Here is a 27,098-nt window from a genome sequence, read left to right as displayed (position 1 = left end):
TGTAAACTGGAACAGGTCATTTTACCTTTTTGAACCTCAGTTTCCTAATTTTAAACTGGCAATAAATATTTAGGTCATTGGGTTTCTCTGAGATTTTAAGAAGACTATATGTGAAAGGTGTTATAAAAATTCTAAAATTATTTACAGAGGCTAGCATGTATATCACTATGCACAATTCATTTTTTAATTTTTAGATTCACGTAGTTTTCTCTCATGACATTAATTTCAATTTTTTTCAGCCTTTTGGACAAGTATGTCTATGCATGGAAAAAATATGAATAGTAGACTCAGCTCGAATAAGTTCCCAGGGATGCTTCACATCTCCATGAGAGGTATCTATTCTTTGCACATGACTAAATATTTATTTGATTGTTTCCTACCTCCCTCTTTTTGTCATTTCCTCCCTCCCTTCTTTCTTTTATTCCTTCCATCCTCCTCTCTCCCTCCAACTCCATCTTCAACAAATATTCACCTAGTCTGCCAAGAACTGGGAAAACAAAGATAATTGGACAGAGCCTCTGATCTCAGGGTACAGACACATACTTGGAAAAGTACAAAATAATTGCTTCAGGTTTATGACAAATATATGTTCAAACTACAGTCGGTCAAAAAGACGGAAGTGCTCAATTTTTAGTAGATAATTTTAAAAGTCTTAGTTCAGAAAGAGATACTAATTGTGTCTGTAGAGATGGTTAAGTTTTTTTCTTAGGGTGATAATGGAGTAGTGGAGATAAAAAGAGAACACTGGATACCAGGCCATTGGAGCAGTGTAGACAAAAACATAGATTTGTGGCCTAACTCATGGCATAGTGGAATTTGTGAAATCAGTCTAAGTTGGACACCCAAAGATTCATCTTGGTATTCAAATATAAAGGGTATTTAGTTTCAGATATACTCAATAATTCATAAAGGGGAGAACACATCCTCTGACTTCTCTTTTAACTACTTTCTAATTATAAGAGTTTTACAATTCATAGTGGGAATTAATAAAATATAGAAAAGTATATTTAGAAAAAACTTCTAGAGAAAGGCAGTGATAACAATCTAGCGTATTTACTCCTAATTCAAACATATGCTTGTGTATAATATATATTCCTAATATTTATACACAATTTAAAATAATGTTATATTTCTATACTTTGTCATTTTTTTCTAATTTGTAACGCATATGTGAATCTAATTGCTGAAGACCAAGGTGTGGTTGAGTTTGTGATATAAATGCTTCCACTGAGCTGATTCTCTGTTCCAGAACATGACAATTTTTGCGTGTTTATGCCCAGTACGATGCCAATTCCTGGCATAGAATTATGGTCAATATAACTTAAGTTTCTGATTGACCTGATAGATTCCTTTTCTTTAAAAGGGGAGAGAAACACAAAATTATTCCTACACAATTCACATTTTAAAATATAAATTAGAGTGTATATATGTGTGTGCATATATGTATGTATATGGTACAATAGAATGCCCATAAAATATGAAAATACATATTTCCTGTTATAATGAAGCACAAACTATGTTTTCACTTATTTGGACAGAATAATTTAACTATGCTTCACTAAACATTGATTACTGGAAGACAATGTTATCATGTATTATGACATCTAATCTTAAAAACAGCTCTACTATTTTCTCCTATTTATGGGGAAACTTATACCCAGATAAATTAATTAACCTGCCCAAGGGCACACATCTAATAAAAACTCAAATTGAATTTAAACCCAAAAGAACTGTAGTAATTATTATGGCATCAAATAAATACTGCAATTAATTTATTTATTGATTCTCCTTTTAATGGACACAATTGGAAAAATACACAATTATATTTTAATAGTAGCTATCTGTGTTTGGTAGGAATTTATGGTCGATTTTTATTTTATTCTTTACTATTATAATCAGAAAAAAATATGATAGTGGTTCTGCCACTTATTAGAAGCATGGCCTTGGGCAAGTAACTTAACCTCTTTATATTTTGTTTTTCACTTTTGTTTCATTTGGGAATTGAGAGTATTGAGCAACTTTTTGAGAGTCCATTCCTACTTTGAACTTCTGTGGCTGTAAGTCTCGACAGGCAAAACATAGTATTTCCCTGGAGAGAATATTGCATGCAGAAGACCTACATAATGTTGAGACTAAAGTTCATGTTTATATAACATTATTTCTAGGAATACATTACAAAATCCAATTTTGTCTAGCAAATACTGACAAAGTCTCAGAGGAAAAACTAGAGAAACTAAAAGGAATCATTTTGGATAAATTGTATAGTACAAAGAACATTTTGCTAAGAAGCAAGAGTAGGTTGCATTCTGTTTTGCTGCTTTCTGGCTGTGTTGAGAAGATACATTTCCTCCCTGATTCCTAGTTACCTCCCTTGTAAATAAATGAAGCATCTGGGAATTGGAGAGATTATTGTCTTGCAAACATATCATGAGAACTTGAGGCTATATGGAAGATTGGAATCAGGGCAGTAGGCACCAATAGGCTTATCATTTTTGGTAGGATTGGGAAAGGAGGACAAAAATTGCTGAGTTGTAGGGAATATTTATCTTCAAGTTTAATAGATATTACCAATGTACTGTTCACTATATATGAAGGTTACATATTTTTCTTTCTAAAAGAGGTTATGTACTTTCTCGTGATAATATAATGACACCTATAACCTACTGTGATTCTTTTTCCCTCTGGATTCAGACCTCAGTATAGTACTCAACCATGGTAACTGCTGGACTCTCTCCTCATTAACATTATGGGTCATGATTATACAGTAGTGAAGAAATCATATCATTTCTTTCTGCATGGTTTGCAGCAAAGAAGGTATTTGTTTTGTGGAAAGTAGAAATCAGGAATGTTAGACTGGGCACCTCTCTCTGTTGCCCTATCAGGGGAATGTTTGATTAGGTAAAGACTGACTATATCCTAGTAAGTCCTCTGTAAATAGGCATACAGATCTCACAGGGCAAGGCTCTCGACATTTTGTAGCCCGGGAATCAAGAGTTAAATGTTTTTACCCCTCCACCCCTGAATTCTCCTGGAAAGCCTATACATCGAGAAGCTCATCTTGTCTTTGGAGCAAGACATCTTTGGTTTTTGATGTGTTACAGCTATTCATACATAGTGAACTGTACACTGGTAATATCTATTAAACTTGAAGATAAATATTCCCTACAACTCAGCAGTTCCTTTTCTAGCAAAGAAACTCTTCTATGTACACAAAAGGATACTATGTTCAAGGCTGTTTATGGCAGCATTATTTGAAAAAGAGAATAATTGAAAATATTTGAAGTGCCCATCAACAGAATAAATAAATTGTGTTAATATAGTCATAAATATAATGCTGTAAAAATCGTGCAGTAAAAATAAACTAGAGCAACACATATATTAGTAGGAATGAAGCATACATTTATAATGTTGAATAAAACAAAGCAATTTGAAAATAATACCTGTATTAAGATAGCATTTAAATAGTTAAAAATTCTGCAAAATCATACTATATATTGTTTACACATGAATAAAAACATAGAAATATTAGAAAACTTAACCGTAAATGATAAATTTGGAATTAGTGAGAACAGATTACCACTGAGTGGGAGCAAAGACAATGGAAATAAAGGATTTTATAGAGAACTGTAACTATAACTACAGCAAGTGTGGAATAATATGACAATATGATAAACATAGGGGCTAAGTGCATAATTTTCCTTATAGTACTGTATATAGTGATCTGAGTTTTTTGAACTACTTTATAATTTTAAAACATTGATTTAAAAAACTTTAATGTTGTATATAGCATATTCAAGCTTGAGTGTTTTTTTAAATATATATAAAAATTGCCATGAGTAAAAGATAAAATACCAATCAAATGTTGGAAACACTGAAGCACAACCCCATGGTTCTATAGAAGCATATAAATCTGTAGTAGGTTAGTTAGAGAAGTTATGTGTTACATTATTAGAGGGGATTATATTCCCTCATTGAATGAATTGAATGAAAATTGTATCCATTTTTATGTGACTCAAATCCAAATTCTGAGTTTTACTGCATATACAACACAGGTATATTCAATTTGCTCTAATTTATCCATTTCTAAAATGGACATTTGGTTTAGGCAGATTATTATTTAAAGGCTCTTTGAAAAGAAAAGGTGGCTTCTAAAACTGTAAATAAAATCAGCACATTTGTTTGGCTGCTAAACACTACACAAGTTTTACTTCAGCAAGTAAAACTCAACATGGGAATGCATTCTCACCACGTCTGTCTAAGACACATTGAGGCTGTGAAGTTCAAAGGTGTTACATTCCTATGGATTTCTACCACAGTAAAAATCCCTGAAGCATGAGAAGTGTGTAGCTATGCTGATTTTTTCCCAGCATGTGATGCAGAATTTATATACTTGATTTTACTCCCATAAAATAAAATCTATTGCCAAAAATAACGGCCCTGCACAAATTATATATTGAGTATGATCAGATACCTCCTTTTAAAATTCCCACTTTTCATATGACACAAAAATATAAATTGAGAAACTGAGGACTTTGAAGAAAAATGGTTAAATTTGTCTTGGCTTTTAGCATCAGTATTTATTTTCTATATGTTTTCTAGAACTTGAATTAATTATAATTTTCAGGAAGTAACGTACCTATTTGATTGCGTATTTGTATTAAAGTGTTTTTCAAAATCTGCTTTCCAAGAGTATTCCAAAATATATATTTCTACAATCTATTATTTTGGTAATGCTAATAGACCTACTATATGTAAGATATGAGGGGCAAAGATACGTAAGGGATATATAATTTAGCATATATTTAGTATAGATTATATTCAAAACATTTGCTAAGGACTTTGTAATAAAATTTCCTATTGATTTTATAGCTCTGAAATGTAGATACTCCATTATGCTGATTTTGAAAGCTTCTCCCATCAAGAGGTGGAGTCTGTTCTCCTACCACTTGAATTTGAGCTGCACTCGTGATTATAGAATGTGAAGGAAGAAGTGAGTCAGTCTCTGTCTCTCTCTCTCTCAGTCTCTTTGCTTAGGCCCTAAGAGGTCTTCTACTTGTTTTCTCCTGAAACTCTGTCACTTCCATGTGGAAAAAACTAAGGCCATCTTGTTGGAAACTGATAAATTACGTGGAAATGAGCCCAGCTGTCCTAGCTGAGACCATCCTAGATTAAATCATCTTATTGCCAGCCAACCACCTAGCTTACTCATAGATTTAAGAGCAATAAGAAATGCTTATTGTTTTAAGCCACTAAGTTTTGGGGTGATTTGTTACACAGAAATAGCTCACACATTGATCTTTAAGAAAGTGACAATTTAGATTAGAGCAGAATATTGAGTCACCTAGACAACTTTAAAGCCCATGTTCTTTCCATTTACTGCATAGAGTACAAATAATGATGTAGAAGAATATACAACAAAGTCATATGGCTGTTCCAGAGAGAGAGGAGTTACTTTGAAGTGACTAAGAAAGCTATCATAACGAAGGTGCCCTTTGGATTGGCCCCTTAATAACTGGAGAAGGAGATTTGCAGTTGAAAATGAGCTTAGGTGCAGAAGGAAGAAGGTAAAAATTATGTTCAAAGAATGGCAAGTGAGCCTATTGTCCAGAAAAGCACAGTTGGTATAACACAGCATTGGGCCCAGAAAGTGGATTTCATTTACCCTGGGATTTCTTTTTTTTTTTTTTTTTTTTTTTTTGTTGAGACGGAGTCTCGCTCTGCCGCCCAGGCTGGAGTGCAGTGGCGCCATCTCGGTTCACTGCAAGCTCCGCCTCCCGGGTTCACGCCATTCTCCTGCCTCAGCCTCTCCGAGTAGCTGGGACTACAGGCACCCGCCACCACGCCAGGCTAATTTTTTTTTGTATTTTTAGTAGAGATGGGGTTTCACCGTGGTCTCGATCTCCTGACCTCATGATCCGCCCGCCTCGGCCTCCCAAAGTGCTGGGATTACAAGCGTGAGCCACCGCACCCGGCCCTACCCTGGGATTTCTTTCATCCAGGTGAAAATTTATATAAAGAGAAAGCTTTCTTAGTTTGCGATCAGAAACAATTATTGGTTGAGCATTTTAATTACTTATAGTTTATTAATGTTCTAGGTTAAATTATATTCCTGTCAACGTAAATTTACAATAGAAAATTGAGAATTTAGAGAAGAAAATATACTTAACCTTTGAATTAAATAATTAAATAAGTGACAGATCACAGATGCTAAAGAGAGAAAACATTAAACATGAAATTCAGCGTAGGAGTGTACTGAATGGCTCTGGGCAAGATACTTAACCTCTGCGTCTCAATTTTCTTACTTGTAAAATGGAGATGATGAATATTTATTTTATAGGATTGCTGGGATAATTAGCGATACCATGTGTAGAAATGTCTGGCATGTAGCAGATACTAAACACACAGTAGCGATTTTTACAAAATACGTTTAAAAAGTCCCCTGAGAATCAAAGTGTTAATCCTGGCCTTAAAGATGGACACAATTATGAATAAATTCAGTGATACTCATAAGTGCAACATTTTCATATTTTACTTATATGATTTCTTAGATTGTCATATAGAAATAACGATGTAATTATACAATTATGGAGACTACAGCTACCCCTTCCCTATCTGAATTGGTATCCATACTTTCTCAATAAGATGAAATGCAAAATGACACACATCATGTTCTAACATCAGAAAATACTGAATGAGTGATTTTGTGGTAGAAATAAAGCATAAGATGACTCCCTTTCAGACATAGTTGAAGAATGAAACAGCAATTGCAAAGCGGCTAACAGAGGGTAGGATCATTTCTCCCGCAGAGGATTACCAGCTTCTTTTGTGACCTCATCATTGTCTTGAGTCCTTATATCAGGGCAACAACGAGTTCACGTACAGACAAATTTAATGTGATTATTTATTTATTTATTTGTTTTAGATAGAGTTTCACTCTTGTTGCCCAGGCTGGAGTGCAATGGTGCAATCTCAGCACACGGCAACCGCTGCCTCCCGGGTTCAAGCGATTCTCCTGCCTCAGCCTCCGGAGTAGCTAGAATTACAGGCATGTGCCACCATGCCCAGCTAATTTTGTAGTTTTAGTAGGGACAGGGTTTCTCCATGTGAAAGGTGGGGTGGCTTCCAAGATGGAAGTGATGGCTGGGGAACTTGCCTTGAGCTGGGATACTTGTAATGGTGCCTTTTTGCCTCCTATCTGTGTGATTTTTGGGACACAGCCTCTTTGTTATTAGAGTAGTGAATTTTCAAATGCAGATAAGCAAGTCAATTTAAAATGTATTTTTTTGGTCAGGCACTGTGGCTCACGGCTGTAATCCCAGCTCTTTGGGAGGCCAAGGTGGGAGGAACACTTGAGCCCAGGGGTTGGAGACCAGTCTGGTCAACATAGGAAAACCTCATCTCCACTAAGAATAAATAAATAAATAAATACATACATACTACTACTACTACTAATTAGCTGAGTGTGGTGGCATGGGCCTGTAGTTCCAGCTAGTGGTAGGGCTGAGGCAGTAAGATCCCTTGAGCCCAGGAGGTCGAGGCTGCAGTGAGTTGATAGGGCCACTGCACTCCAGCTTGGATCAGGGTGTGACCCGGTATCTAAAAAACAAACAAACAAAAAAGCATTTCTTCAAGTTAGTATTTAGCTGGTGTTAAAAACAAAAACATGACTTGATAATTGAAAAGGACTCTAGGCTGGGCGCAGTGACTCAAGCCTGTAACCCAGCGCTTTGGGAGGCCAAGGCAGTAGGATCGCTTGAGCCCAGGAGTTAGAGACCAGCGTGGGCAACATCGCGAGGCCTCATCTCTACAAAAACTACAAAAATTAGCCAGCAGTAGTGGCGCGCCCCTGTTGTCCCAGCTACTCAGGAGGCTGAGGCAGGAGTATCGCTTGAGACCAGAAGGTCGAGGCTGCAGTGAGCTATGATCACACCACTGCACTGCAGCCTTGGTGACAGAGCGAGACCCTGTCTCAAAACAAACAAACAAAAGGACTGTAAAGTGCATTCCTAATGAAGTCCTGAACGGTGGGTCTGCTGCTCTTCTGGAAACCTTTGGATTGTTAACCTCTACCCCTCCTCTTTTATTTCCACACCTCTTGTTTCATTTTCTGTCACGATACTCCTGGCAAGATGTTTGGTTCAGTGCAGTAAGGACAGACTTCGGTGCGGAGACTCCAGCTCTGCAGTGCTATGTGACCCCACTGTAGGTTCAGCACCTTGATTTCCTTATCAGAAATACTTATTCGGTAGTTTTAGGACATAAGATCGAGGGTTCAGTACAACAGCTTGAGACACATACGCGACCCTCAGAGTGTGGGTCTGCGAGAATGAGAGTAGACCAGAGTAGCTGGACTTCTTCCCGAGTGCACTGCGTGGCCCGCAGGTGAGCGCGGCCCCCGCCTCTCAGCACCCCAGGTGTGCGGCCGCAGGTGCGCGCCTGCGCGGCTCCCCTCGGCCGAAGGGCGAGGCAGCGGCGCGGCCGGGCGGGGCCGGCCAGAGCGAACCGGCTCCGGCTCCGGGGCCGCGCCCAGGGCGCTCCGCTGAGCACAGCAAGTTCTTGGCTGCTTCCCCGGCCGGAGAAGGCGGCGGCGCCGCCAACAGGCTGAACCCTCTGCGCTCTCCTTCTCCCGCCCTTGGGCCTGCTGGCGATTGGCTCCAGAGGGGAAGGGGTGGAGGCAGCCCCGGCCCGGCAGCTGCGGTAGCGGCTGTGAGTGAGCGCGGGAGCTGCAGAGACCGAGGCGCTGCGGCTGCCGCAGGAGGAGTCGCAGCCACACTCGCCGCGACGCCGGGAGGGAGCGTCCCGGGAAGGAGAGGGAGAGGAGGCACTCGCTGAGGAGACGCCGCAGTAGAGGGCGCCTCCGGAGTCGCGCCGAACCTGGGTATGCAGGCGACGCCCCCCAGGGGCCGCTCGCGGCTGGACGGGAGCGGGAGGAGTCGCGGAGCGGCGGTGGAGCCCGGCATGATGAGCGGCGAGGGCGGCTCCAACTTCAGGCGGGTGGCGATCCGGAGGAAGTCCAACCCCTCCTACCTGCCGCCCGGGGTGCCCCGGCCCTGGAGCAGGCCCGCGTCGCACCTGGGACGTGTAGGGACGGCTGCCTTCAAGGGCCAGGTGCCCTCAGGCGCCACAGGTAAGCGCCTCGGGGCGCGGGGGAAGGGTGGCCCCGGTGCGTAGGTGCGGGTGAGGGGTGCGCCCTCCCGTCCCCCCTGCGGAAGTAACTGGTGCGGGACACTCCTCGTGGAAGGCTGCGCTCGGCCACCCACTCCCTCAGCTATGCTGTCCCTTCCCCCAGAGGACCTTGGGCAGGAACCCGCCTACGGCCGAGCTTGCCCTGGAGGTCACTTCTCAGAAAATTCAGAAAGTAAAGGTAGAATTCTTTTTTTCTCTCTAACTTTTGTTAGGAATTGAAAAGACCAGTTTTCTAGCTACTGAAGCTTAAGCTGCTTCGCCTAATTCCTGCTTTGGGCAGCCGTGATGGAGGCCTAATACGGTGAAGGGGAGGCTGGTGTCCGCCCAGGTCTGACAACCTAGGTGGGGTGAGCAACCAACCTCCTTAGTGCCTGGGTTTTCTTAAAGCGACGCTTGACTCCTAGGCTGAGTGTGAAAAGCGGCAAGGAAAGCTGTTCCTAACATCAGAAAACGGAATCATTATTGCTGTTTTCATATTAATAGGTTCAGATGTCAGTAATGCGGTGTTTTGATTTCTGAATTCTCATTGAATCTTAAGTCCTCAAGGTGATCTATTCAAGGCGATCTGTTCAAGGCCACGTAATCTCCCCTGTCTTGTAAATGTGTTCTCTTCTCCCCAGGCGAGTTTGAAACTAGGGATTCCTTTTTTTTTTTTTTTTTTTTTTGAGACGGAGTCTCGCTCTGTCGCCCAGGCTGGAGTGCAGTGGCGCGATCTCTGCTCACTGCAAGCTCCGCCTCCCGGGTTCACGCCATTCTCCTGCCTCAGCCTCTCCGAGTAGCTGGGACTACAGGCGCCCACCACCACGCCCGGCTAATTTTTTTGTATTTTTAGTAGAGACGGGGTTTCACTGTGGTCTCGATCTCCTGACCTCGTGATCCGCCCGCCTCGGCCTCCCAAAGTGCTGGGATTACAAGCGGGAGCCACCGCGCCCGGCCTCTTTTTCCTTTGATTTGCAAAACTTCTTTAAAATCCCCTCCCCTCCTTTATGCGGTAACCAGAGATGTCTGGTATGTAGACCAGCTTACGAGGCAAAACCTCATTTGAGCAGCAGAAATACAAAATAATTCTAATTACTTTCACGCATTTCATTCTGATTAAGCAAATATGACGATTTAAATATGATGAATATTAGAGCCTTTAAATGTTCCCTTTTAGTCCTGGTTCTGAAGTTGCAGTAGGCATAGAGCAGAAAAACATGATGAATTAAAAATATGGGCAGAAATTGTGAGGTGAGAAAATATGTAAACAAGTAACTGAATTACAGTGCCTTCGGTCTTCATTTCCTCGTCTTCAAAATGAGGACACTAGTGCAACAGTTTCTGAACTCTCTTCCAGTCTTAGGTGTGATTCACTCAAATTAGTGGGAGGGTGTTTTCTTCCTTATCAAATGAAAATGATTTGCTTTGGATCGAAGGAATTTATTTAATGGTTTTTCAAGTTATTTAATGTACAGAATTTGTTAATCATCAACTGTTTTCAATTGGAGGATAGTGGGCACCAAATTCCTTACTTTTGTGAGACGGAGTCTCACTCTGTCGCCCAAGCTGGAGTGCAGTGGCATGATCTCAGCTCACTGCAACCTCTGCCTCCCGGGTTCAAGCGATTTTCCTGTCTCAGTCTCCCAAGTAGCTGGGATTGCAAGCCTGCGCCACCATGCCCAACTAATTTTTCTGTTTTTAGTAGAGACGGGGGTTTCACCATGTTGCCCAGGCTGGTCTCGAACTCTTGATCTCCGGTGATCCGCCCGCCTCAGCCTCCCAAAGTGCTGGGATTACAGATGTCAGCCACCACTCACGGCCTCAAATTCTTTATTTTATCATTTTACTTAAAATCACCTGGCTAAATTACAAACCTATTGAGTAGGGGAAAAGAGGAAGTGCCCTCTTAGCAGTAAGGGTGAAAGGGAGTTGTGGCAATCTGCAAATCATTTCTATAAGGTGGCTCTGCTTTTTCTCTTTTCCTTTTTTTTTTTTTTTGAAAAAAACACTGCTCTTGTCCTGCAGGCTGGAGTGCAGTGGCGCAATCTCGGCTCACTGCAACCTCTGCCTCCTGGCTTCAAGATTCTCCTGTCTCAGCCTCCCGAGTAGCTGGGGTTACAGGTGCCTGCCACTATGCACAGCTAATTTTTGTACTTTTTTTTTTGAGACGGAGCCTGGCTGTGTCGCCCAGGCTGGAGTGCAGTGACGCAATCTTGGCTCACTGCAAGCTCCGCCTCCCGGGTTCAAGCCATTCTCCTGCCTCAGCCTCCCGAGTAGCTGGGACTACAGGCGCCCGCCACTACTGCTCATTTTTTGTACTTTTAGTAGAGACGAGGTTTCACCATGTTGGCCAGGCATTTTTTTTTTTTTTTTTTTTAAGAGACGGGATTGCTTGGCACGGGGACTCACGCCTGTAATCCCAGCACTTTGGGAGACCGAGGGGGAGGATCACTTGAGCCTAGGAATTTGAGACCAGCCTGGGAACATTTCAAAACCCCGTCTCTACAAAAAATGACCGGGTGTGGGCTGAAGTGGGAGGATCGCTTGAGCTCAGGAGGTGGAGGCTGCAGTGAGCCATGATTGTTTCACTGTATTCCAGCCTGGGCAACAGAGTGAGACCCTGTCTCAAAAAGAGAGAGAGAGGGAGAGAGAGAGAGGGGAGGGGAGTCAGAGAGAGATGGGGTCTCACTGTGCTGCCCAGGCTAAGGCTAGAGTGCTGTGCCTATTCATAGGTACAATCGTAGCTCACTACAGCTTCGACCTCATGGGTTCAAAGCTATCCTTCTGCCTCAGTCTCTTAAGTAGATGGGACTACAGGCACACACTATTTTTTTTTTTTAATTCAAAGAAAACCCAGAGCAGTTTTGTTTAAAATGGAGAACCTAGCACTACCTTTTCTAGGCGCGTTACATTGTCTCGATTTTGTAAACCGGCTGAAGCTCAAAATTGTTGTTGCTATTTTCAGGGTCGAAAAGTAATTATCTTAATAGGTACAGCCGTTTCCCTTACCATGATAAAATCTGTAATATCTGTAGGAGAATAATCTAGTGTTTTGAGAAGTAGTCTCAAACTACTGGATGACCACACCCTGTTCAATTTGGGAAGGGTGAAAAATATTTTAGAAAGTGCTTTCTTCTTTGACTCAAATCTGCCTCCCTATTAGTTCAGTAGTATCATTGGATAACTCTGTTCTTCCCCCCTCATCAAAAAGTAAACCAGATTTAAGTTACTGAAAAGTGCCAGTTCATTCTATAGCACCTAGGAAAATATTTATATGTGAAAACCACAAAATTTAAATGCATTACAAAGTAGGCATTACTCAATTGAAATGTCACTTTCCCTCTTAAAGAAGAAGGAACAAAAACTGAAAACTCAAGAACTTGGCAGAAAATTCCATTTAGCATTGTTGTGTCATGTTCTGTGGTTATAAACCCTGCTGTTTTTAGAGTTCTATGCTTTTTGGCAAAAATAATAAAGTGTACCAACTGCATCCTTTGTGTGTTCCTGAATGTGAAGCTCCCCGTTTAAGTGAAACAGAAAGGTGAAGCAATTAAAACATAGGCTTTGGGGTTATATAGCACTCACGTTCTAGTCCTTCTTCCATAGCTAGCTGTGTGAATTGGACTGTCTCTTAATTTCTAAGTTTCTTCATCTGGACAATGGAGATAACAGTCCTTATAATCGGTGCACTCCTATAGTCTCAGCTACTAGGGAGGCTGAGGCAGGAGAATCACTACAAGCCATGAGTTTGAGGATGAAGTATGCTATGTTTGCACCTGTGAATAGCTACTGCACTCCAGCCTGAGCAACGTAGCAATACTCCATCTCTCTTTTTTTTTTTTTGAGACTGAGTCTTACTCTGTCGCCAGGCTGGAGTGCAGTGGCGCAATCTTGGCTCACTGCAACCTCCGCCTTCTGGGTTCAAGCGATTCTCCTGCCTCAGCCTCCCTAGTAGCTGGCACTACAGGCACACACCACCATGCCCAGCTAATTTTTGTATTTTTAGTAGAGATGGGGTTTCACCTTGTTGGCCAGGATGGTCTTGATCTCTTGACCTTGTGATCCACCCGCCTCAGCCTCCCAAAGTGCTGGGATTACAGGTGTGAGTCAGTGTGCTCAGCCAAGACTCCATCTCTTAAACACACACACACACACACACACACACACACACACACACACAACAGTACTTAATAAGATTGCTGGCAGAATTAAGTAAAATTGTATAGGTAAATGTCTGGCACAAAGCAAACAGTATCATAACAAGGAGTCATTATTTTTACTCATCTCTGTGTCCCCAAAAGTCTAGCACTAGTACTGGCATATAGGAGACATTCTATAGATACTTAAATAAATTAATGAATTAATGCTGTCCCCCTATGATGTTTATAACAACTACTGTTTATTGAATGCCTTTTCTTTTCTTTCTTTCTTTTTTTTTTTTTTTTTGAGACAGAGTTTCGCTCTTGTCACCCAGGCTGGAGTGCAATGGCACGATCTTGGCTTACTGCAACCTCCACCCCCTGGGTTGCAGCAATTCTCCTGCTTCAGCCTCCTGAGTAGCTGGGATTACAGGCACCTGCCACCAGTCCAGCTAATTTTTGTACTTTTAATAGAGACAGGGTTTCACCACGTTGGCCAGACTGATCTCAAACTCCTGACCTCAGATAATCCACCCGCCTCAGCCTCCCAAAGTGCTGAGATTATAGGCTTGAGCCATGCAACTGGCTATTGAATGCTCTTTTCTTTTCTTTTTTTCTTTTCTTTTCTTTCTTTTCTGATGGAGTTTCGCTCTTGTTGCCCAGGCTGGAGCGCAATGGCCTGATCTTGGCTCACGGCAACCTCTGCCTCCCAGGGCCATGCGATTCTCCTGCCTCAGCCTCCCGAGTAGCTGGGATTACAGGAATGCGCTACCAAGCCAGGCTAATTTTGTAGTTTTAGTAGAGACGGGGTTTCTCCATATTGGTCAAGCTGGTCTCGAACTCCCAACCTCAGGTGATCTGCCCACCTCAGCCTCCCAAAAGTGATGGGATTACAGGCGTGAGCCACTGCGTCCAGCCTATTGAATGCAGTTTCTACACTGAGAACTGTATTGTGGTACACACAAATATGTATGTGTGTAAATTTACAGCAGTTTACTAAGTAGATAACAATATGCTTATTTTACAACTGAAAATTTGAGACAGAGTTTAACTAACTGGCTTGGCATTATTAACTGGTAGTTGGTTAGCCAGGTTTCAAACACAAGTGTGTTTGGCATCAGAGGCAGTGCTCCTACCATGTTCATAAGTAGCCTCTTTGGAAAATGAGTTGGCTTCTTGAGTCCTAGTCCTAAGCCAGTTGCTAAGAAGTGCTACGAGAGCGAAGAGGGTAAAAGACACCAGGTTGTCTTTAGGCATGGAGTGGGAGGAACATTTTGACTGTTGTGGCCCCATAGATTTAAAGATCTAGAAGTCATTTGGTTACCCTCTCTCAAAGTGGTCTTTTCCATTATAAAAATTCAGGCCAGGTGCGGTGGCTCACGCCTGTAATCCCAGCACTTTGGGAGGCCGAGGCGGGTGGATCACGAGGTCAGGAGATAGACACCATCCTGGCTAACACGGTGAAACCCCGTCTCTACTAAAAATACAAAAAATTAGCCGGGTGTGGGGGTGGGTGCCTGTAGTCCCAGCTACTCAGGAGGCTGAGGCAGGAGAATGGTGTGAACCCAGGAGGCGGAGCTTGCAGTGAGCTGAGATTGCACCACTGCACTCCAGCCTGGGTGAGAGAGTGAGACTCCATCTCAAAAAAAAAAATCATACATTCAAAGGAATATAAATACGTGCACACACAAAGTAAGTTTAAAAATTCTTTGTTAAATCTACAGTATCAGTTTAGTCCCCTTATAAGTACTGTTACACTTGGATTTATTTCTGCTGTCTTATTTCGTGCTTTATTTGGCCCAGATTTTTTTAAGCCTTTTTCTTTTTTCTTTTCTATGTTGAATACCTGAAGCCCTTGAGGGTAGAGGAGAGTCCTTTTTTTTTTTTAATTAATTTATTTTTGAGACAGGATCTTGCTCTGTCACCCAGGCTAGAGTGCAGTGGCATGATTATAGCTCACAGCAGACTCGAACACCAGACCTCAAGCGATCCTCCTGCCTCAGCCTCCCAAAGTGCTGGGATTACAGGTGTGAACCATCACACTTGGCCAGAGAGTCTGTCTATTGAATGTTCCTGCTGACTCATTCAAGGTGCTTATTGCCTTATCATTCCTTAGTTTTATGGGAATTCTTAAGGGTCTGTATTGAAGATGCCTTTCTGTAGCAAATATTTGTTTTGACTTTCAACCCAGCTTTAATTTATTAGCCAGCATTTCCCTAACTTCAGGGTAGTGTAGGCTTGCATCGGGGACGCTTATTTTTCCACTTAGGCTTGGTATATAGGTCTACAGATTTTCTCAGTTTGCTTTGGTGGAAGGCAGGGCTTCCTCTTTTTTTTTTTTTTTTTTTTTTTATAGAAGGTAGCCTGAGAAAAATCTGCCTTCCAGTGTTCCCTTTGTTTTTTTTTGAGATGGAGTCTCACCCTGTCGCCCAGGCTAGAGTGCAGTGGCGCCATCTCAGCTACTGCAACCTCCGCCTTCCTGGTTCCAGCGATTCTCTTGCCTCAGCCTTCCGAGTGGCTGGGACTACAGGCGTGCGCCACCACACCCGGCTAATTTTTGTATTTTTTAGTAGAGACGGGGTTTCACCATATTGGCCAGGTTGGTCTCAAACTCCTGACCTCGTGATCCACCCGCTTTAGCTTCCCAAAGTGCTGGGATTACAGGTGTGAGCCACTGCACCCGGCCTTTTTTTTTTTTGAGACTGAGTCTCGCTCTATTGCCCAGGCTGGAATGCAGTGGCGTGATCTTGGCTCACTGCAACTTCCGCCTCCCAGATTCAAGCAATTCTCCTGCCTCAGCCTCCTGATTAGCTGGGATTACAGGCGTCCGCCACCACACCTGGCTAATTTTTGTATTTTTGTAGAGATGGGGTTTCACCATGGTGGCCAGGCTGGTCTCCAACTCCTGACCTCAAGTGGTCCTCCCACTTCAACCTCCCAAAGTGCTGGGATTACAGGTATGAGCCACTGTGCCCGGCCCAATGCTCCCTTTTATGGAACCTTAGTTCCAGGCCTCAGGTTCAGCTTTTTCGTATTGTGAAAACCCAAGGCCAAAACTTGGGTCCCCTGCAAGGCTCTTAGTCCCCTAGGTTTTCAGGTTCCTGGCAGTGGCTTTGCCTCTTGGGCAGCACAGCCTTACAAGTTAGTTACTTGTGTTTGGGCACCTCCTTTATTTTGTTATGAGCTCAGCAATGCATTTGTTGTATCTGAGTATTTGAATATCTGTTGTAATTTATTCAGCATCTGGGTGCTTTGTGGTGAGGGACTTTTCACATTATTTACTTGGTAAACTTCCTATGTTAAGTACAGGTTTTTTTTTTTTTTTCTGGTACTCACCATGGCTGGAATGCTCACATTTTCACCATATACCCCAGTATCCTGAGAACTTCTAGAGTACTAATTTCCTCTTTGGGGAAGAGGGATAGAAATTTTGGTGAAAGCAATACAAAAAAGTACTATTTATTGAATTCTGGCGCTGACCCAGGACTATGTGTATGTTACCTCTAGTTCTTATAACAACCCTGAAAAAATAGGTGGTATTACTACAATTTTAGGGAAGGAAAAAACAAAGTTTCAGAAAGTCCTATTGCAGTACCCTGCACCTAGTAAATTTCAGAGGCAGAATTCAGACTTATGTCACTGGCTTCAGTGCTTGCATGCCTGTTAACACCTGTTCTTAAGGTTTTCCAGGGCTTTGAGTGGCCAAACGTAAAGCAGTAACCATAGGTCATTTGCATTCATATGTTAGAGCTAATGTTATTTGTAACATTAACAAATCTATATTATATTTTTAAATAAAAGTATCTTTAGTATTATTAGAATCATAAAATGTTCTAAACAAGTAAAGATTTACACTAAAATGATGGATGGTGTGCATGTGCATAAGTATCATTAATGCTTCTTAGAAGCTCCTTAAAGATGGACTCTGAAATTGGAACCAGGAAAGGTTTCTTATAAGACTTTCCTTCCAAGAACAGTTTAAAGAGCAGTCAGTGGTTTTTTTTTTTTTTTTTTTAGAAGGAGTTTTACTCTTGTTCCCCAGGCTGGAGTGCAATGGCGCGATCTTGGCTCACTGCAACCTCCCCCTCCCGGGTTCAAATGATTCTCTTGCCTCAGCCTTCCGAGTAGCTGGGATTACAGGCACCTACCACTACACCCAGCTAATTTTTGTACTTTTAATAGAGACGGGGTTTCACCATGTTGGCTAGGCTGGTCTCGAACTCCTGACCTCAGGTGATCCACCTGCCTTGGCCTCCCAAAGTGCTGGGATTACAGGCATGAGCCACCACGCCTGGCCAAGAAGCTGTATTTTTAACAAGTGCCCAGACGATCCTGATGTACAACCAGGTTTATAAGCTTCCGTGCATTCCCAAACATGGGTAAACCCCACTTTGGTCCTGAGGACAGGTAGCCAGGATTTGCAGGAATAAGACAAGGAATGCTATAGATTGCCCTCAATATATAATCTGGGCCCTCTGTACTTTCTGGCATACTTTTTGTTCATTTCTGTTTGACTCCTCATTGCACTTTTTGTATCTGTTACAGGTCTTTCCTACTTAGTTCTTTTGCCTCAACTCCACCCTCTCCCTCTTGAAGTAGACCTGAATTTGTGCCGATACACAATTTTTATCAGACTGGGGTATCTGAGGTGAGCTCAACTGACCTGTCACTTCAGACTTGGTTTCTAGTCTCCTTTATTGCAGCCCTCTCCTTTTCCTAATCTGGCAGATAAACCCAGTCCTCAGAGACATTTCTCCTCTGTTACCTTCCATGGTTTGCCCCTTTACTCTCATTTATAGGCTATTTTTTCCCCTCCCCACCCCCAATGAGGAAATCCTAGACTTTATTTATTTATTTATTTATTTACTTATTTATTTTTGATAAGAGCCTTACTTTATTGCCCAGGCTGGAGTGTGATGGCGCCATCTTGGCTCACGAAAACTTTCACCTCCCAGGTTCAAACGATTCCCCTGCCTCAGTCTCCTCAGTAGCTGGGATTACAGGCCACACCATCATGTCCAGCCAATTTTTTTTTTTTTTTTTTTTTTTTTTTGCGACAGAGTTTCGTTCTACTTGCACAGGCTGGAGTGCAATGGTGCAATCTTGGCTCACCGCAACCTCTGCCTCCCGGGTTCAAGCAATTCTCCTGCCTCAGCCTCCCGAGTAGCTGGGATTACAGGCATGTGCCACCATACCTGGCTAATTCTGCATTTTTAGTAGAGACGGGATTTGCCCATGTTGGTCAGGCTGGTCTTTAACTCTCAACCTCAGGTGATCCGCCCCCCACGGCCTCCCATAGTGCTGGGTTTACAGGTGTGAGCCACCGTGCCTAGCCTAATTTTTGTATTTTTAATAGAGACGGGGTTTTGCCTTGTTGGCCAGACTAGTTTTGAATTCCTAGCTTCAAGTGATCCACCTGCCTCGACCTCACCATCCTAGACTTTAAACCTTGAAATTTTCTAGAGCTGTCTCCCAGTGACTTTCTTAACTTACTGTGTGGACCTCCCTTGCTGCCCTCACTTCTTCGTCTTCCTCACCCCGTCCTCACCACTTCCTTGTCTTCTTTTGGACTGGCTTGTGTTTACAACATTGGATTAGCAATTGTAAGGTCAGCAATGAATTCCCAAATAGCATTCAACGCCTATTTTCAGCCCTTCTTAATTTTTCTGTGACATTTTAAGCTCTTTTCTTGGTTCTGATGATCTGAGATATCCTGATTTTCTTACCTCATTGGTTCTTCAACTTTCTTCCTCTGGCTTTGCCATTTTCTGCTTTCTCCTCTTGTCTTCATTGGGAGTCCCATCTGCCCTCTGGGAAGGTTCAGCAGAGGGTATCTATAGCTACTCCGAGTTTTCAAGGGCCTGCTTAAAGAATATAAATGCCCCAAGGGCACCAAATCACAATTTCTTTTAACATTGCAATCCAGCCCCTTCTCCTGACTTGCCTTGGCAATTTTACTAACCTTGCTCTTGTTTGGCTTCAAATTTTGTTTTAAAATGGAATCTACCTGCCACCCAATGAGCTACCAGTTCTTGTCAGTTTTCCTTTATTTCACATTGAATGTTTTTGCTTTATTTCAGTTCTTATCAGTTTTCCTTCATTTCACATTGAATGTTTTTGCCTTATTTTTGGCCTATTTCTCAACAATAGTGTTGCTATTCATTCTACATAACTCTTTCCTCCCCTCAGTAATTTTTCTTTCTTTTTTTTTTTTTTGAGTTGAAGTCTCACTCTTGTCCCCCATGCCGGAGTGCAATGGCGCAATCTCGGCTCACTGCAACCTCCGCCTCCCAGGTTCAAGTGATTCTCCTGCCTCAGCCTCCCAAGTAGCTAGGACTATGGGCGCCTGCCACCACACCTGGTTAATTTTTATATTTTTAGTAGAGACGGGGTTTCACCACGTTGGCCAGGCTGGTCTCAAACTCCTGACCTCAGGTGATCCGCCTGCCTTGGCTTTCCAAAGTGCTGGGATTACAGGTGTAAGCCACTGCGCCCAGCCTCCACCCAGTAATTTTTCTTAAATCTGAGTATGGATCATATTTTTTTTTTTTTTTTTTTTTTGAGACGGAGTCTCGCTCTGTCGCCCAGGCTGGAGTGCAGTGGCGCAATCTCGGCTCACTGCAAGCTCCGCCTCCCGGGTTCATGCCATTCTCCAGCCTCAGCCTCTCCGAGTAGCTGGGACTACAGGCGCCTGCCACCACGCCCGGCTAATTTTTTGTATTTTTAGTAGAGACGGGGTTTCATCATGGTCTCGATCTCCTGACCTCGTGATCCGCCCCCCTCGGCCTCCCAAAGTGCTGGGATTACAAGTGTGAGCCACCGCGCCTGGCCTATGGATCATATGTTTGCCATAGTCAAAAACCTTCCATGTCTCCCCAGCTGCTTGTTACTGATGTCTGTGATGGGATCCAGAAATAATCGCCTTAGTGATTGTTGGTTAAACCTTACCAGTAACCCCTGGAATAGGTATATCTTTTAAAATCCATACAAATATTTAGTCTTATTTGAACTATGAAAGCTAGTCTAGTCATGCATTGATCACACTTTAGAAGTTGTGTGTGTGTTTTCAGGAATATATTTGGCATCATTTGGTCCAGTCGTAGTAGCTCACATCTGTAAAACCAGCACTTTGGGTGGCCACATCGGGAGGATTGCTTGAGTTTAGGAGTTCAAAATCAGCCTGGGTAACATAGTGAAAGCTTGTCTTGTCTTTCAAAAAAAAAAAAAAGTCAAAAAATTTGCCAATATGGACGAGGTGCGGTGGCTCATGCCTATAATCCCAGCACTTTGGGAGGCCGAAGCGGGTGGATCACGAGGTTAGGACATTGAGACCTTCCTGGTTAACACAATGAAACCCCATCTCTACTAAAAATACAAAAAAATTAGCCGGGCGTGGTGGCGGGCGCCTGCAGTCCCAGCTACTCGGGAGGCTGAGGCAGGAGAATGGCATGAACCCAGGAGGCGGAGCTTGCAGTGAGCTGAGATTGTGCCACTGCACTCCAGCCTGGGTGACAGAGCAAGACTCCATCTCAAAAAAAAAAAAAAAAATTTGCCAGTATGGCCTGTAGTCTCAGCTACTCAGGAGGGTGAGGTGGGAGGATTGCTGAAGTCCCAAAGGGCGAGGCTGAGGCTGCAGTGACCTGTATTCCAGCCTGGGCAATGGAATGAGACTGTGTTTCAAAAAAAAGAAAAGAAAAGAAAAGAAATTGGCATCATTTGCAGGGCATTGTCTTCAATTTGTCGTCTGTTCTTGAATTGCAGTTGACGGTGTAGGCGTTAGCACCAGCAAGTGTTCTGGGAACCCACAGTCCACTTTGTGTTATTGCCTCACTTAAGCAAGAATAGAGTGAAAACAAACCCAGTTGCTGTGCTCCTCACACATGCACATCCATTCACTGGAATTAAACTGTCAGCCTTCATCAACTGCAGTGTCTGTGGAAACCAGGGAGCTACCACGGTTCTGGGAACCGCACTGAGCCTCAGTGCAACTTCAAACAAAATGCCAAATGTCCACCCTGCTCTGCAAGGCTGGGGTTGTCCCCTGGAGCTCTGACAGGGTTTTGTTTTAGGCCACATGTTAATAATAGTCTTAAAAAGTACAATGACTTTACAATGAACTCTTTTTTTTTTTTTTTTTTTTGAGATAGAGTCTCACTCTGTCGCCCAGGCTGGAGTGCAGTGGTGAGATCTCGGATCACTGCAGCCTCCGCCTCCCAGGTTCCAGCGATTCTCCTGTCTCAGCCTCCCGGGTCATGCGCCACTACGCCCGGCTAATTTTTGTATTTTTAGTAGAGACGGGGTTTCACCAGGTTGGCCAGACTGGTCTCGAACTCCTGTCCTCAGTCAATCCACCTGGCTCAGCCTCCCAAAGTGCTAGGATTACAGGCGTGAGCCACTGTGCCCGGCCGCTCATTTGTATTTTTAAAACATATGGGTGGGGCGCGGTGGCTCAAGCCCGGAATCCCAGCACTTTGGGAGGCTGAGGCGGACGGATCACGAGGTCAGGAGTTGAGACCAGCCTGACCAACATGGTGAAATCCCCTCTCTACTAAAAATACAAAAATTAGCCGGGCGTGGTGGCACACGCCTGTAATCCCAGCTACACAGGAGGCTGAGGCAGGAGAATTGCTTGAACCCGGGAGGCGGAGGTTGCAGTGAGCCGAGAACGCGCTGCTGCACTCCAGCCTGGGCGACAGAGCGAGACTCCACCTCACAACAGCAACAACAAACACATGCTAGGAGGTGAAAAGTCAGCATGTGGAACCATATAAATTATAAGATACCCCAAACTGAAGAATACTGGGGGGTCATTGCTTACCATTTCAAGTACAATGCAGTACAAAAATCAACTCAAAAAGGCATACTGGTTGAGTGCAGTGGCTTACGCCTATAATCCTAGCACTTTGGGAGGCAAAGGTGGGCAAATCACCTGAGGTCAGGCGTTCTAGACCAGCCTGACCAACATGGTGAAATCCTGTCTGTACTAAAAGTACAAAAATTCACAGGGTGTGGTGGCGGGTGCCTGCAGTCCCAGCTACTCGGGAGGATGAGGCAGGAGAATCTCTTGAACCCAGGAGGCGGAGGTTGCAGTGAACTGAGATTGCGCCACTGAACTCCAGACTGGGCGACAGAGCCAGATTCCATCTTAAAAGAAGAAAAAAAGGCACATAGAGAAAAAACATACAGATTTATTAACGTGCACACGTGAGAATCACAGAATGATTGCCCAGTTTCCCAATGGGGCCCAAATACTTACATAATCTTATTTCAGAGGGGAAGAGGAGATAGGGAATATTGGTATTTTGCTGAGTAATAATTGATTACTGTGGAGAATGAATGGATGAGAGAACAGAGATTGACATGTAAATGATTCTGTTTCGAAATGGAGTGATCCCGAGAGGCAGACGTTATTTTGTAGAAAGGTCTGATTAGGTCTGGTTACATTCTTGGTCATCTTTTCTGCAGTAGATAGTGAGATAATGGAGAGAAAGAAAAAGTATTGTTTTTGTTGGGTCTATCTGGTGTTTATGTAGACAGAGGAAAAATCTATTCCTAATACCTGTTGATTTCTAAGGGCTTTTAATTCAAAATACTCATTATCTCAGGAGGCCGTGTTTTGCAGTGGAAATTCCTTGCGCTCCTTCAATTGGAAGTTATCAAATTGTTATAGGCTGGGTATGGTGGCCCACACCTGTGTTCCAGCACTTTGGGAGGCCTAGGTGGAAGGATTGCTTGAACCCAGAAGTTCAGGACTGGGCTGGGCAATAGGGAGTCCCCTTTTTGTTTTGTTGTTGTTGTTATTTTGAGATGGAGTCTCGCTCTGTTGCCAGGCTGGAGTGCAGTGGCGCGATGTTGGCTCACTGCAACCTCCGCCTCCCGGGTTCGAACAATCCTCCTGCCTTAGTCTCCACCACACCCATCTAATTTTTTGTATTTTTAGTAGAGATGAGGTTTCACCATGTTGGCCAGGATGGTCTCAATCTGTAGACGTCGTGATCTGCCTGCCTCAGCCTCCTAAAGTTCTGGGATTACAGGCATGAGCCACCACGCCTGTCCAGAGACCCCTTTTCTAGAAATTTTTTTTGTTTGTTTGTTTAATTAGCCAGCCATTGTGGTGCATGCCTGTGGTCCCAACTACTCAGGGGACTGAAGTGGGAGGATTGCTTGAGTTTGGGAAGTCAAGGCTGCAGTGGAGCCATAATTGCGCCACTGCATTCCAGCCTGGGTGACAGAGTAAGACTCTGTCTCCAAAAAAAAATTTTAATTATAGCCAAATTTGATTAAAAATAATTACCAGCAGGGTGGGGGCTAGGGGAGGGATAGCTTTAGGAGAAATACCTAATGTAGATGATGGGTTGATAGGTGCAGCAAACCACCATAGCACATGTATACCTTTGTACCAAACTTGCACGTTCTGCACGTGTATCCCAGAACTCAAAGTATATATAAAAAAAATTACCAAAAACCTATTTATAGAAAAAAAAAGCCTGTAACAAAATGATCTTCGTTTACTCTGCAGAAAGTTGACTAACATGTAACATTTACGTGCTGTGTAAATTATGCTGTCATATTAATGTGCTGTGTAAATTATGCTGTCATATTAATGACTTACCAGTATGTTAGCAGTATTGGTAATTTTCATCCTAGAAAGGGGAATGTAATGCATAAGTTTAATACCACTGTTGTGTCTAAGAGAAGCGTTCAGAGGAAGGCACACTTCGGACTGCACTGCATGCATCCTTGGGGAAAACAACATGTAATTTGCGCCCTCAAGGTCATCTGGGAGCTTGTGTGTACTGGCTTATGCATCTGGTGGGAGCAGCAGCCTGCTGACACAATCTGGAAGTCTCCCTAAAATGTATAAAACCAAGTAATAATCCAACCACCTTGGGCATGCTTTCTCAGGACCTCTGGAGACTGTGCTTCAGGCCATGGCCACTCATGTTTGGCTCAGAATAAACCTTAAATATTTTACATAATTTGCTTTTTTTTTTTTTATCAACAGGATTGAAGGCAATTGTATTATTTGGGGGTCCAGTTTCTAGGTAGGTGAAGGAACTGCAGAGAATAGCCTCATCCTGTACTTTTGGAGAGAAAGATAACTGAGAGATAGGGGAGCGAAGGTCAGAGAGACCTTGAGGATACTTTTTTTTTGAGACCGAGTCTTGCTCTGTCACCAGGCTGGAGTGCAATGGCGTGATCTCGGCTCACTGCAACCTCCGCCTCCTGGGTTCAAGGGATTCTCCTGTCTCAGCCTCCTGAATAGCTGGAATTACAGGCGCCCACCAGCACACCCAGCTAATTTTTATATTTTTAGTAGAGACGGTGTTTCACCATGTTAACCAAGCTGGTCTCAAATTCCTGACCTCAGGTGATCCACCTGCCTCGACTTCCCAAAGTGTTGGGATTACAGGCGTGAGCCACCGCACCCAGCCTACTTCTTTTTTTTTTAAAAAAATATGTATTTATTTTTGTGGGTATAGAGTTGGTGTATATATTTATGGGGTATAGGAGATACGTTGATACAGGCATGCAACAGGTAATAATCACATCGTGGAAAATGGGGTAACCATCCTGTGAAGTATTCATCCTTGTGTTACAATCCATTTACACTTTTAGTTATAAAATGTCCAATTAAATTATTGACTATAGTCACCCTGTTGTGCTATCAAATACTAAGTCTTATTTATTCTTTCTATTTTTTTTGTACTCATTAATCATCCCCATTTCCCCTCCTCCCCAGCTACACTTCCCAGCCTCTGGTAATCATTCTTCTACTATCTCCATGAGTTCAGTTGTTTTGATTTTTTTTAGCACCCACAAATAAGTGAGAACATGCACAGTTTGTCTTTCTGTGACTGACCTGTTTCACTTAGCATCATGACTTCTGGTTCCATCCATGCTGTTGCAAATGATATTTATTGATATTTTGTATTTTATTCATTTCAAATATATTTATTTCTCCTCTGATCTTTATTGTTTGTTCTCATTTTGGGTTTGGTTTGCTCTTGCTCTTCTAGTTCTTTAAGATGCAATGTTAGGTTATTTATTTGAAGTTTTTCTTCTTTTTGATGTAGGCACTCATACGTATAAATTTCCTTCTTAGTACTGCTTTCACAGATTTCGATAGTTGTGTTTCCATTATTATTGTTTCAATAAATTTTTCTGTTTCCTTCGTAATGTTTTCATTGACCCACTGTTCATTCAGGAGCATATTATTTAATTTCCATGTGTTTGTATATGTTCCAAAATTCCTCTTGTTATTTATGTGTAGCTTTATTTTGTTGTGGTCAGAGAAGATGCTTGCTATTATTTCAGTTTTTTTGAATGTTTTAAGACTTGTTTTGTGACCTAACATGTCATCTGTCCTTGAGGATGATCCATATGCTCACGAGGATGTTCTGTAGCCACTGGTTGAAATGTTTCATAAATACTTATTAGGTTCATTTGTTCTATTCTGCAGATTAAGTCTGATATTTCCTTGTTTATTTTCTGTCTAGAAGATCTGTCCAGTGCTGAAAGTAGGATTTAGATGTCGCCAGCTATTACTGTATTGGAATCTGTCTCTCTCTCTCTCTCTTTTTTTTTTTTTTGAGACAGAGTCTCCCTCTGTCACCCAGGCTGGAGTGCTATGGCACAATCTTGGCTCACTGCAAGCTCCGTCTCCTGGGTTCACACCATTCTCCTGCCTCAGCCTCCCGAGTAGCTAGGACTACAGGCACCTGCCACCACGCCTGGCCTAATTTATTGTATTTTTAGTAGAGACGGGCTTTCACCGTGTTAGCCAGGATGGTCTTGATCTCCTGACCTCGTGATCTGCCCGCCTTGGCCTCCCAAAGTGCTGGGATTACAGGCGTGAGCCACCACGCCTAGCCTCTTTCTTTAGCTCTTAATAATATTTCCTTTATGTCTGGGTGTTACATCCTCTTGCTGAATGGACCCCTTTATCATTATATAGTGACGTTATATGTGTTTCCTTACAGTTTTTCTCTTGAAACCTATTTCATCTGATATAAGTATAGCTACTGCTGCTCTTTTTTTGTTTTCATTGGCATGAAATATCTTTTTCCATTCATTTATTTTCAGTCTATTTGTATCTTTATAAATGAAGTGTGTTTCTTTTAGGCAACAGATAATTGGGCCTTGCTTTTTTATCCATTCAGCCTCTCCGTGTCTTTGTGTTGCTGTATCATCCAGGCCAAAGTGCAGTGATGCAATCTCAGCTCACTGCAACTTCTGCCTCCTGGGCTCAAGTGATCCTTTTCTTCAGCCTTCCAAGTAAAGTAGCTGGGGCTACAGGTGCATGCTACCATGCCCAGCTAATTTTTATATTTTTTGTAGAGACAGGGTTTCCTTGTGTTGCCCAGGCTGGTCTTGAACTCCTGGGCTCAAGCAATCTGCTCACCTTGGCCTCCCAAAGTGCTGGGATTACAGGTGTGAGCCACTGTACCTGGCCAACTATATGTCTTTTGATTAGAGAGTTTAATTGATTTACAGTCAGTGTTATTAGTGGTAGGTAAGCACTACTCCTACCATTTTATTTGTTTTTCTGGTTGTTTTTTGGTCTTCTCTTCCTTCTTTCCTTCTTTCTCATCTTCCTTTTAGTGAAGATGATTTTCTCCTATGATACGCTTTAATTTCTTTTTATTTTTTGTGTGTCCATTGTATGTTGGACATGCACACAATAGACACACATAAAACACAACAATTAGTATTCGGCTTGCAAATACTATCTCGTAACCTGTTATTTTAAATGGATGACAACACTGATTGCAGAAATAAACAAGCAAAAAA

General features: G+C 42.7%; 1 protein-coding gene across 2 annotated transcripts in view; it reads left to right on the top strand.

The window, feature by feature from the left end:
- Window positions 1–263: 263 nt before the first annotated feature.
- The window catches only part of FGD4 (FYVE, RhoGEF and PH domain containing 4), a 248,049-nt gene continuing 221,214 nt past the window's right edge, over window positions 264–27,098 (top strand). The window contains exon 1 of one of the 2 annotated variants that reach the window (XM_058442941.1): window positions 264–332. In XM_058442941.1, coding sequence (XP_058298924.1) covers window positions 275–332 — 58 coding nt within the window. In that variant the 5' untranslated portion in view covers window positions 264–274. Of the gene's footprint in view, window positions 333–8,725; window positions 9,128–27,098 lie in introns of those variants that run through there. The other variant, XM_058442940.1, reaches the window with a different exon arrangement.

Source organism: Hylobates moloch, unplaced genomic scaffold (assembly GCF_009828535.3).
Source record: "Hylobates moloch isolate HMO894 unplaced genomic scaffold, HMol_V3 SCAFFOLD_8, whole genome shotgun sequence".
NCBI classification, from domain to species: Eukaryota; Metazoa; Chordata; class Mammalia; order Primates; family Hylobatidae; genus Hylobates; species Hylobates moloch.
This window is presented reverse-complemented; position numbering and strand designations above follow the sequence as displayed.